The 13,049-nt window shown below is 40.6% G+C and overlaps 2 protein-coding genes across 2 annotated transcripts in view; both read right to left on the reverse strand.

The window, feature by feature from the left end:
- The window catches only part of anpeplb (alanyl aminopeptidase, membrane like b), a 48,790-nt gene extending 46,499 nt beyond the window's left edge, over nt 1-2,291 (reverse strand). Inside the window, exons 1-3 of the mRNA XM_088339705.1 lie at nt 1,690-2,291; nt 514-656; nt 291-424 (exon numbers count right to left, since the gene is read on the reverse strand). Of these exons, the coding sequence (XP_088195831.1) occupies nt 291-424; nt 514-656; nt 1,690-2,291 (879 nt within the window). The remainder of the gene's footprint in view (nt 1-290; nt 425-513; nt 657-1,689) is intronic.
- Nucleotides 2,292-5,788: 3,497 nt separating this feature from the next.
- On the reverse strand, nt 5,789-12,660 carry LOC148362302 (uncharacterized). Its single transcript, XM_088339208.1, has 3 exons — nt 12,401-12,660; nt 9,000-9,622; nt 5,789-6,489 (listed from the first exon to the last, which is right to left on the reverse strand). The coding sequence occupies exons 2-3, from the start codon at nt 9,528-9,530 to the stop codon at nt 5,902-5,904; spliced, it is 1,119 nt and encodes a 372-aa protein (XP_088195334.1). The 5' UTR covers nt 9,531-9,622; nt 12,401-12,660; the 3' UTR covers nt 5,789-5,901.
- Nucleotides 12,661-13,049: the final 389 nt, after the last annotated feature.

Here is a 13,049-nt window from a genome sequence, read left to right on the forward strand (position 1 = left end):
AAAGTGGAAGAATGAATTATCAACAGGATGGGCCCCAGGACGGATCCCTGTGGCACTTTTGCCGTAAAGAGTAGGAATTGTTTTATTTGTTATTTCAACTCAATGTGTTGATTGTGATTTCAAAGAGAGATATAAGATTGTGCAAAAGGCTGCTGTTCAGTTACGTAGAATTAGGATGGGAAAAACTGTAGGAAAAAATATATTTTGGAGGAAGACACTGTCAGTTCTACCCTAAACAAATGGCAATATAAAACATAGAACACTCCAGTCAGTGCAGCAGAAAAACTCACTCGGATATCCACCCTGTCGTGTTTCGATTCGACAAACGTGAACTCTGAAACGGTGAATGCCAACAAGTAGGTTGACATTTTCGGTGTTGGATGAAAACGTGTGAATTCCCACTTGTCGTGAAGTCTTCCATTGTCTAAAGGAAGTTGGACATAAGTTTTAAGAACGCTACATCAAGTTCAAGTATAGCAATACTGTTTTGGTACTCAAACCGTTTTTATTTACCTGCCACCGCTTCATTTCCGAGGGCAGCCATGTTTTCTCGATGAATGATTGTCACATCAAATTCAGCTTTCATATCCGGCTCATCAAAACAAGGAAACACGCTTCTGGCATCTGTTGGCTGCAGATGTGTGCTGGCAAGAAATCTATGAAGGAATATTGTTTTTTCAATAAATGAAGTTTGTTTTACGACGAAGAGACGCTAAATCAGGGGTCGGCAACCTATGACACAGGTGCCAGCAGTGCCACGCGAACGCACAGCAAAATAATAATGATTGTTTTTAAAGCACATTTACCTGAAATTTAAACATTTTCAGTTGCGCCCCGTGTTTTTTTTAGAGGCTTTAGGTTAGCGCCTTTCCACTTCTGCTTCGTGTGTGAGCTTGTGTTTGCGCGGCGCCTCGCAGAGGAGAACTCCGTGTTTTAACCCAGCCAACGAAACACACGCGCACGATAAATGAACGAATCATCACGGCTCCTCGAGCGAAAACATCTCGTTCTTTTCAGCCAGCGTGGACAGTCGAATGAGGCTGTGTGCAGAAAATGACCGTGCTGTTTTGTGCATTATGCCTCGAGAGCGTTGTACCTCGCACAGCAAGTGTTAAACGTCGTTACGAGACAAAACATGAACATGAATTTAAGGATGAGTCCGACATGGCGGAGACATTAAAACGCGCTGTGTCCAGGTACGGCAAACAAACACAGACGCTGAAGACCTTTGTCACTGCTAAAAACACCACCACTGAAGCAAGCTATCGCATTGCAAAGCACAGAAAACGATTTACTGATGGCGAATATTTTTAAGAAGCGTGTGTGTGTGTGTATTTGGACTGGTGTAAAAGGACAGCTCTGTTGGATATTCGAAAAATGCTGTGCGAGGCATTGATCCTGGTGTGGCACACTGATTTACAAGGACATTTGAAAGTGGCACTCCACACCAAAATGGTTGCTGACCCCTGCGCTAAATAATACACACTTTCCCTTTAAATCTCACTTTCAAAATGGTTATGGTAGCACGCTGAATGAGATCAAGATAATTTTTTCCTTAAGATAACTTGCGATTGGGTAGTTTATGCAAGATCGGTATTCTGTAGTTTTTTTCTATTCCTTTCGAGTCAACTACTGCTAATTATATTTTAAAACTTACACCGAAGCAGATTTCAAGTCCTCAACACTTACCTCTCTGTGTTTTTATTGTCTCCAGAATGGGGAACACCTTTATATGTGCTTACATACAAGGCCTGAAGATTTTGCGAGAGCTCTCCTCGGAAAGCCAGAAACAAGCTGTAGTTCTTTTCCACCTCCAGCGCATCCATCAATTGGATCTCTAAAAAATCTCTGTGATCCGCATGAGCTTTCATGTATGATACATCAATCCTCTTTTTTGTCATTTCGTTCTTCACCACCGGAGAAAAAAGCCTCAGGTCTCGGCTGTGGAGGTAAATGCTCCAAGTCCTCTCAACGCAACGGAAATATACCGTTGAGTTACCATTGAACAGCAAACTCTGGTTTGGAGTGGTGACATTGACTTCTTCAATGATTCTGGAGTAGAGGTCAAGATGAAGGAAGATTTTGTAGTTCTCAGGCACCAAATTAGTCGGTAAACGAAAGACAGGCACAGGCGCCACAGTGGTTGTCGGGATGGTCGGACGTGGCGTCGGGTTCATGGTCGCAATCTGACTTTTATAACAGATGACCATAGTGACGATGCTCCCGATGACGGAGACAGTCAGGATGCCGAAGGCAATGGCAAAGGCCATGGATGTCGAGGTCTTGGGCATAGTGCCTGCCGTGCCGGAGGTCTTGTTTTGGCGAAGCTTCGTCTCACCGATCTTCGTACTTGTATAACTCTGATCTGCAAAACCTATCGGCATCCCAGTAGCCGCCCACTCATAAATAGGGCCGGGCCCGACCATCTCGAGTCTGCTTTCGGAATAATCATTAACCTGGACATTGCATAGGGAGCAAAGACTAAGTGATTCAATACAGAGATTATAAATGTCTTGCGGTGGGCTGTACTCATACATCTGGAGGTGGTGACTGTGGTCCAGCCACAAACTCAAGGGTTTGGGCATGGACAGAGGGGACGTGTCTTTACCAAAATCAAGCAATTAAGGTTTTGTCTTCAATAATATTATGTGGTCACTTTTTAAAATGTACCATGTCCCAACCAATGCAAGGACCAAACCTCCACCCTTGCACAAACTCCTACTTATCAACTTACCGTAAAAAAATATTGAAATGAAATGATCTGCATTTATATTGCGCTTTTCAAGTCAATGACTTCCCAAAACGTTTTACAATGTGCTCCACATTTCCCAATAGAAGCCTTGCAGCCATGTAAGGCGCTAACCTGCTTATTGGGGGCATTAGGGGTTCAGTGTCTTACCCAAGGACACTTGGACATGTAACACGGACGAGCCGGGATTCGAACTGGGATCCCTTGATCCCAAGACGAGCACTCTACCTCCTGAGCTACTGCCGCCTCTTTTATTCAGTGATGCGGCCAATTTATGTCATTTTTCTAACGGCCGCCAGCGGCGCTCGAGTGTTGCTACCATTAACTGCCCTGTCAAAGCTATATTATAATTATTAAAGCTTTGAAAACTCTCTCGTGTACTGTCTTTCTTTGTAAATATGTGTAACCCATGTATGATATGTATTTGCAACTGTATATTTTTGTAATGTATTTATTTGTATTTAATTTAGACACTTATTCTGATATGTTTTGCACGTGTGAACGAAAAATGAGGGGCAGAACAAACGCGGGGTGCCGGGTTTAAGTGGGGACCGCTAAAGGTGAGGGACAGACAAGGAAAGAAGAGAGGGTAAAAAGTTGGTTAAAGAAAAAGGAGTTGCGTCAGTAAATGTGTTCATCTGATATATTTTTCCCACCCTTACCTTTGGAAATATACACTTTCCTTGGATTACTTTCAACGGGACCCGGACTCTGCAGGTCTGCATCAAATCTTAAGTACCGGTATCATTTTCCGTTCATTTTGCCAGCTGTGATTTTTGGACTGTGGACTTTAATGAAGGAAATTTAGTTTCAATCGCGGGACTTGAAGTCGGGTTTGGGTTAATTTTGTGTTTGTGTTACATGTTTAAATGTGGGCGCATGCGGCTTATATACATGTGCGGCTTGTGTATGTACAAAATCAGTTTACCTCTTAAAATGTGGTGGGTGCGGCTTATAATCAGGTGCGCTCTATAGTCCGGAATTTACGGTATATGTTTCACCCGTATTTGACATTTCTGACCATATTCCCTGTGGCCTAGCCTAATAACAATAATGAAAATAATCTCAAATCCATTGTGCAAACAAAAGACAGCAGGGGATCATTATTACATAGGAAAAGGCATTAGATTTGATCTCATCATCACACTGTTTTTACTCATGGTACTACATTGTACATTGTTGCTTTGGTGGAACACTTTCCCCGTAATACTCGATTACATTGTAATGGTTGTTTATACAACATGGCACTGTGAGTAAAAATAGTTTAACAATGACATAAAACCCTATGTTATTGAATTTTCACCAATAATCATAGTTAGCTTGTGGCCAGGATTGGGCACTCTCAATGTAGGGATCCGGGTTTGATTCCCACTGCATCCAGTGCTGACCAAATGAAGTCAGCGATAGTTGATGACTGATGAACCATTGCTCAACTACAGTGATAACGTCCACCTTTATTTATTATATTTTTGGCCGGAAAAAAAGTGCTTAAAAAAAGTGCGTTAATACACAAATAAATTTAATATACGGGAAAACTAAGTCGTTTTTTTTCTTGGTGCTGGTCCTACAGCACACATGCTACAGTATCCTGCAACCTTGGTAGGAAAAAGCGATTAGGGAAATGAATATATTTAGTAAAAATTGTTTGGATAAAAATGTACTCATCTAAATTAAGTTAAAATGATACTTTAAAGAATTGCTAATTTGGCTGATGTTATTCGGGTTTGCATGAAAAAGACGCTATTCAACCTATTAGTGTTATTCACTACCATCTAGGGCTGTAACAACTAATCGATTAGATAAATTAAAATCGATTTAATATTAAAAGCATTAGCAACTCATTATATCATCAAATGGTTGAATCACGTGATATATGAGCCACTAAGTACGTTAAAACAATGCAAATAAGAGTGCACACAATTGTGTTGTGATGCTGAGAGTTGCAGTACCACTTTGGTCTGGCAGAGAGCGCCAAAACAGTTTTATAAAAGGTTATCTGGCATTTTTCATTTTATTGAAGTTTACCAACAAAATTGGCATGAAAGTTTCAACATTGACTGTTTCATCATGGAAAGAAGTTAACCATTTTTAAAGGAACAGAAAGTGCTGTAGAAGTACAGAGGAAAAGAAATCTGAAAAGAAGTAAATAAAATTAAAAACAGTAAAAAGGGAAATAATAATAATGAGATGTTTAACTCTAGACAAGGGGCAGATTCTGAAGCATTTATATATCATTTTTATATACGGAACATTTATCATATTTAAAGATTTAACCCCCCAAAGAAACAAATTTGTTAAACCAAATTTTGAAAAGTGGGTTTACATTTCTGATATATTTTTTGTGGATAGAAAAAAAATCGAACGCATAAAAAAATGGAATGCTCTTTCTTTGATTTGTTTGATAAGTTTAAATATAATTTGCTCTTTGGATCAGGTGAGATCCCTTAAGGATCTCATCTCATCTCATTAGCTACACCGCTTATCCTCAGTAGGGTCGCGGGGTGCTGGAGCCCATCCCAGCAATCATCAGGCAGTGGGCAGGGGACACCCTGAACTGGTTGCGAGCCAATCGCAGGGCACACGGGGACAGACAACTCACTCGCTCATTCACACCTAGGGACAATTTGGACCGGCCAATTCACCTGAAATGCATGTTTTTGGAATGTGGGAGGAAACCGGAGTGCCCGGAGGAAACCCACGCAAGCACGGGGAGAACATACAAACTCCGCACAGGAAGTCTGGAGCTGGATTTGAACCCACGACAGGAGGTTCCCAAGACCTTAGAACTGTGCCGCACACGCGCTTACCACTGCGCCGCCGTGCTGCCCCTTAAGGATCAAACCTTATTCATATGAGTGTGGTTACTGATGCTCATTTCCATCAAAGGTTTATAACATTTTATTTTCCTGATGTTTTCGCAGTTGCAAGCAAATAAGTCCCACATCGATTTTCTCTGTGATTGCTCCAGGCAACATGGTGCATTTAGGGTACTTTTACAAATTAAGGAACTTATAAAAGTCTAAAATACTATGGCATTGCTAATAATCATACGGCCATACACGGTGCAGTTTATTCAAGTTATTAATTTCCTATGAGCAGATTTAAAAAAGAAAAATGACATCCGAGGAATAAAACTACATTCAGTTAATTGGTCACCAAAGCCAGCTGTCCAGATGCTGGACACAATAACAGCAGTCTTCTAGGATGGCGGAAAGTTCCCCGTAGATATTTTCTCTCCACGCAGGAAGGAGTCTCTCATTGTTGAGGGTCTGGAGTTTTGGCGTTCCTTCCTGAAGGACATGGTAGAAACAGGGCCAACGGCTCTGGATCCTCAGCCTGGTGCGCCTATCCAATGTGATTCCTCGAACGGTCTTCTTGGCTCGGAGCTCACGCAAAGCAGGAAGTTTTAGACCAGAAAAGACCAGACCTCTGCTGGGTGAAACGTCTAAGAACTCCAAGGAAAGCGACTCCAGGGTATAAGAAATGCCGAGGTTCCTTAGTGGCACCAAGATGTGTAAGGTCAGGGATTTTAAGTTGGGTAGCGAAGTTGTTAGGGTCTGCAATGTGGATGGAGTCACTCCTTTGAAGACCCAGAAGTATTTAAGCTCCAAAACTTTGAGGTGCTTGAACTGGATGAGCAGAGACACAGACAAATCCGACCAGTCAAAGGGTAACCTCATCTTGGTGATACGAGGACAGCATTGAGTCAGTCTGGTAAACAGCTCCTGGAAATTGGTCACCTGTCAAAATAAAATCGATTTATTAGGGATAAATATGCAAAATTTGCCAGTTTACCGTAAGCTCACAGACTGTACTGAAAAATGAAGCATTTCAAGGGAGAATGTCATATACGACGGTACCGAGGCGGCAGTGGCTCAGGAGGTAGAGCGCTCGTCTTGGGATCAAGAGATCGCAGGTCGAATCCTGGCTCCTCCGTGTACATGTCGAAGTGTCCCTGGGTAAGACACTGAACCCCTAATACCCCCAATAAGCAGGTTAGCGCCTTACATGGCTGCACAGCCGCTATTGGGAAATGTGAAACACACTGTAAAGTGCTTTGGGAAGTCTTGACTTGAAAAGCGCTATATAAATGCAGATCACTTCATTTCATTTCATTTTACGACGGTACCTCTTTAAACGAGCACCTCTAAACAGGAGAATTTCGGTGTACGAGTTTTTTATTTAATATAAATCTTACTTGCTATACGAATGAAAATCCCATTCAAGTCCTAGAGGCTACCACTCGAGACCGCTCACCGCCAGTATCGGCTCGTCTTGTTTGCTCATGCAAACTTCCACTGGCAAAAAAAAAAGTGCTGTCATTTGTTTGTGTGTATATGTTCAGTTTAAGTTATAGTAACTTTAAAAAAATTGTTAAGCGTCGTACAAAATTTGAACGACCAAAATCGTATTAAATACTGGAAAAACATATACATTGACAGGTATGGTATCTCTGAGACTCCTCCGTGCAACCGCAACCCCACCCCTGCACACATTTGTTACGGTGCATTATATAAAACCTGCCTTTTATTTTGTTAATATCATCTATCTCATTACTGTATTTTTTTGTCTGTGTAAATGTTATTTGAATGTGTTTTTAGTGTAATTGGATACTTTTGGGAAGATGCGAGTGGACAAATTGGTGTGTATGTACGTATGCATGTAAATATCGGAGCCATTGTGGGAGGTGGCTTGTCAACAACACATTCCTGTCACTTTATGAGAGATTGATTCAGAAGAGGGGATTTCCAGCCACTCCCTCAACCCAACCGATGTGTTGCAACACCTGTCACCGGGAGTCATTAGGGAACCAAACCCCCCAATTCCAACCCCTAATGCCGAACGCCAAGCAGGGATGCAACGGGTCCCAATGATGAAAAAAAAGTTATGAATCGGCAGAGGCTCGAACCGGCAACCTCCCAGTCTATGGGCAGACACCCTACCCCCAAGGTCAAAATTTGGTATGTAATATTTTCTTCGCGGAAAATCCATTCGCTACACAAGCGATGTGAGCTACGAGCACAATTCTGGATCAGATTAAGATTGTAATAAAATGAATCCAAAAGCATACACACACAAAGTATATTTTATCGCAGATTGCTATTTTTTTTTCAAACGATAATTGTTAGCACATTTTATTGTTGCGATATTTAAAACACTGTTCCCCTTGGATATTGTTTATTTTCTTCAACCCTTTTACAGAAACCTGTCCTTTAAATGTATATACATTTTTTGCAACACCAATGAGATATGTGCCAATGCTTTTACCTCCATTTTTGTTCATTTTTTAAAACTTTTTTTGTCATTCATGATCATGTTTACAAAGGAAACAAAAGTAAAAAAAGTAAAAAAAATGACAAAAAATAGGATACCATGACTTTTTTCCACAAGCATGGTATGTAAAATGAAAAACTTGGTAAAATATACAAAGTACATTTTGTCCAGTATATTGCAGTATATATCAAAAATAAGAACCAGTTTGTCTTTTTTTATAAAGACACACCCCTAATTCAAAAACTTAAATAACACCAAGACAGCAAATCCAACTGCTAGACTCTAAATGCGCTAAAACATAATAAACTGGAACAAATTTGTTTTTAAATGTAAAAACTACAATACATTTATAAAAAAATACCGAAAATGCCCAGAAAAACATTGGCTGCTCTCTGCCTAGTTTTGGAGGACATTGTGGTTCCACAACAGATATTATCAAGAACTTCTCTCACACCGACCACCACTTCTTTGACCTATTGCCGTCTGATAGGCACTACATTTCCCTCAATACAAGGACAAATGAGCTCAGAGACAGTTTCTACCCCAGGGCCATCACCACCCGAAACTAAAATGCAGAACTGTGAAAAATTAATATCTTGCCAGGTGTATGGTATTGATGCTAAATATTTTTGCACTACTATTTACTGCACTATTGTGATGCTGCACTGCTTTTCATTGCAATATTATTATAAAATAAATTTCACTTTGGCCACTCTCTAACCAGCACCTAGTAAATATTTTGCCTATTTACCCTGATACTATTTTATCTTAATTTATTCTTTTTGGCCTTAATTACCACTTTATCTTGTTTATCCGGCAGTGCCATGTCTAGTCTTGTGCAAACAATGTCAACTACGTGGACGATAAAGACTATTTTCGTCTATTCTTATCTATAAATCATGCAAACCCTGACTGTGGGTGACTATCCATCTGTTTAATGTGTCTTCAAACATACAATTCCAAAAAGTGCTGTTACCTGCTCCATCTTGGTGATGCTGTCCTGGTGAGAACTGGAGCTGGAGTGCACCCTGAGATCAAGAGGTTCAAGAAGTGTAAAAGTCCAGTTGAGGCCCAGGTGACTAAGATCACTGCAGTGGACATTATCCAAAAGGTGTCTTAGAAGGTCACCCCACTTATTGCAGCGATCCCCTAGATCAAAGCTGGCCTTCAGTGTGAGAAGGCTAGCTCGGCGCGAGATGAGATGGTGAGTATAGAGGTGAACCCATGATTTCCATCTCTCAAACTCACGATTAGAAACAAGTAGTCCCTCTTGGCCCAGATGAAAGACGCCTCGACGGGAATAGTCGGCAACCCGCCACAGCTTCCATGAGCGAACGAGGCAACTCCAGCTCAAGCAAACCAGAGCGCAGCTACATTTATCCACCTCGTTCAGGAAAGACAACACATGTAGCTGGCACTCCACCGGTAGGAAGTTAAAGGTGAAGTAGTCATCCGCTACTTTGCGTCGGCTGCTCACAGGAACCAAGGTCGTCTTGCGCGGAGACATGTCGCCCGAACAGAACAGCAAACAACGTCGGATGTCGGGTTCTCCACCAGGACGTCTTGCGGTCTGGCGAGACCACAAATCAGTCCCTTCAGCTAAACGACAAGGAGAAAAAAAAGGGGAAACCGGGAGATAAATGCAGTTTTTCATAACATCCATATGCCAGTGGCAAAGTATGTAAAGTCAGTGGATAATTTCATTAATCCATTCGGTTACACAATAAAAAACAAGATTATTTTGAAAATTATAATTTTAAATTACAGAAGTTATTTGAAAAAAAAAATAGGCCATAGCGAGGGTTTTAATGTTTTTAATGGATTTATAAGTCAGTTGAATTTCTGGCTCTTTCTGCCTTGATAGGCAGGGGGATCTAACTGATTTTCAATCACAATCACCTCCTTTCCTGAGACAACTTCTGGCATTCATAGCCATGAGTTTGCAAACCGAAAATGTTCCAAGTGTTTATTGTGGTCTGACAAAATAACACTTATATTTAACCCCTGTCCTCAATGTAGTCGTTTTTAGTGTACTGTGATTTTTTGCTACAATGCAGTTTACTTTTCAGTTTCACTACTTCGCATAGTTGAATCATGCACTGTGTTCTGCTTTCAGGTTGGCTAAAGAGCCCCGAAGAAAGTGGTTATTGGTCATAAATAAATAAATATTTACAGTAAACAGTACTTTTCTTCTGAGGAGGCGGCATTAGCTCAGGAGGTGGAATGCTCGTCTTGGGATCAAGAGATCGCAGGTTGGAATCCTGGCTCCTCCGTGTTACATGTCAAAGTGTCCTTGGGTAAGACACTGAACCCCAATAAGAAGGTTGGCGGCTTGCATGGCTGCACGGCCGCTATTGGTGTATGAGTGTGTGTGAATGGGTAAATGTGAAGCACATTTGTAAGGCGCTTTGGGAAGTCTTCATTAACTGGAAAAGTGTTATATAAAATGCAGATCATTTCATTTCATTCTTTGTTAAAAAAAATGCTTGTACCTCTAAAAGGGTTTTGATTTATTATTTCAATGCATTGTGAAGTATTTAATTAAATAACAATTGTTGAAAAAAAAAAAAAAAATCCTAACACGGGGTTATTCTGAAACCTAACCCCTGCTATAAACAAGGGATCACTGTATTTCCGCAAAAGGGGTTTTCGACTTGTGGCGCGTTGTGAAAGCCTTGATCACTCATCACTCCATCCATTCATTCATTTTCTACACCAGAGTCGCGAGGATGCTGGAGCCCATTCCAGCCATGATTGGGCAGTGGGCAGGGGATACCCTGAACTGGTTGCCAGCCAGACGCAGGGCACACAGACACAGACAACTCACTCGTTCATTCAAACCTAGGGAGAATTTAGACCGGTCAATTAACCTGATATGCATGTTTTTAAAGAGTGGGAGGAAACTGGAGTTCCCGGAGAAAACCCACGGAGGCACGGGGAGAACATGCAAACTCTACACGGGGAGGCTCCGCACCGTGGGGCTGCACACTAACCACCCAGCCGCAGTGCCGTCCTTCATCACTCCATTTGAGACCCAATGAGATTTGAACCGACATCACAACATAGTCTACAATCAAAAACGCTTTAGTTGTCTTCCTGTGCTTTATTGGGTGGTTATAATGGCAAATGCATACCTGTCAACCTGTACGTTTTTACCGTATAAAGTACGTTCATTATGCATTTTAAGACGTGTACGACGTACAAGAAAATCTGTACGGAAAAACGCAAATTTGTCAATTATGGGTACCATCCGGTATACACCGACTATGACGAAACGGCAAATCAATAAAGTCAAGCGAGTTTGCCGCGGTAGCCTGTATCCCGGTATCGTTTTTTTTCCCCGTTGCAGATGAAGCGAGCGGTTTGATGCTACTGTGTGCATGCATCTGCCGCCTCGGATTTCCTCGGAAGTCTGTCTCTTTTTAGAGAACCGGCTTTTTTGGCTCAAATCATTAAAGAGAGCCGGCTCTCAAACGGCTCACTTGCTTTGATGCATTATATTACAAATTATTATGTTGTATAAAAAAAGTTAAGAAAAAAAGGAGGTATAAAAGGAGAAAATGAAAAAAGACAGGTCAGGTCAAGTCAAGTCACATTTATTTATATAGCCCTTAATCACAAAAATGTCCCAAAGGACTGCACAGGATTACAATTACAAAATTACACAATTACCTGATCTTAAACCCTAACAGGTTTGTGGTTATCCATTTAATCAGTATATTACCAACAATAATTGAATGCAGACAACAAATTAATAATTTGAATAACAAAATGTATTATTCTACTTAATTATATTTGCAGGTATTTTTTCCTTCTACAGTGAACGTCCAAGCGACTTCATTTTTGAACTTTTTCTTATAATAAACCTCATTCATGTCGAGCAACTCAGTATCTCACAACAAAATGTTAATTAACAATATATACAACGAAACACATGTACAATATAACATGGTAAACTACATAAATAAACATGTTTGGAAAAAAAAAATTGGTGTAAGATTATTTTGTATTTTGTAAGGGAAAATACAACATTTTGTAAGGGCATGGAGCCCTGGAGGTTGACAGGTATACAAATGGACACAGGAATGTGCAATTGAGGATACTGAGCATTATTTTGATTATTTTTTTCCCCAAACAGATTATGAAACATTTGTAAATGTTTTCCACCAACAGTTACTACATTGTAACACCTGCTAATTTTAGAATTTTTGAGAAAATGTATCTCGTTTTAAGTAATTTTCCAAGACAAACCCCATCCGTCCCGTTTACTGCGGTTCTTTTTTAGTTAATATGTATCTCCTTTAATTCTTTACAGAAACTTTTAACTATTGTGTTTATTTCCAATCTATTATATTGTAGAAGACAGACCATATTTACCTTTTGGTCCAAATGGCTCAGCACCGTCGATCCTAGCTAACTTGCTAATGGCTAAAACAAATAGGCAACAACCTCGTTCGTTAGTGACGCTATTTATGACCACATTCGGTAGCTAAATTGAGGCAATTCAAGCCTCGTGGGCAATAAAAAAGCCCTAAATAAGTGCGGTTTTTCTAATTCCTTCCTATGACAATATGTGCCACAACAGCTGACTTTTGTTGTTTTTTGTGTAGCGAAGGATGTATACGTCATCAAAAGCCGCCGCGTTGCACTGGGACAATTGGAGCCTTAGAGGGCGCGCTTGGCTCATAATTTAATGGGAAAGTTAAGTTAGCGTTAACAAATCGGTACAGTCTACACTCGGAACGTGAGCACACTTGCGACCAATTACTGTAACGTAACATCCGCATTTAAGTCACGATTCAAGTCGTTAGTGTAGGTTTTAGACCAGGGGATGGTATAATAATAGTATGTAATAATAGTCTGTGGTTTGCAATAACCTGTGCAGCCCTTTGAGACTCTCTGTGATAAAGGGCTATACAAATAAAAACGACTTGACTTGACTCGTTAGAAGAAAGAAAGAAAGAAAGAAAGAAAGAAAGAAAGAAAGAAAGAAAGAAAGAAAGAAAGAAAGAAAGAATGAAGAGAG

This window comes from Urocampus carinirostris, chromosome 7, assembly GCF_059441175.1.
Source record: "Urocampus carinirostris isolate Australia breed hairy pipefish chromosome 7, RoL_Ucar_1.0, whole genome shotgun sequence".
Classification (NCBI taxonomy): domain Eukaryota; kingdom Metazoa; phylum Chordata; class Actinopteri; order Syngnathiformes; family Syngnathidae; genus Urocampus; species Urocampus carinirostris.

Coding starts and splice junctions, on each gene's coding strand:
- LOC148362302 (XM_088339208.1), bottom strand. CDS start 9,530: ATGTCTCCGCGCAAGACGACCTTGGTTCCTGTGAGCAGCCGACGCAAA. Junction 6,490..8,999: donor GCATCACCAAGATGGAGCAG/GTAACAGCACTT, acceptor TTATTTTGACAG/GTGACCAATTTCCAGGAGCT.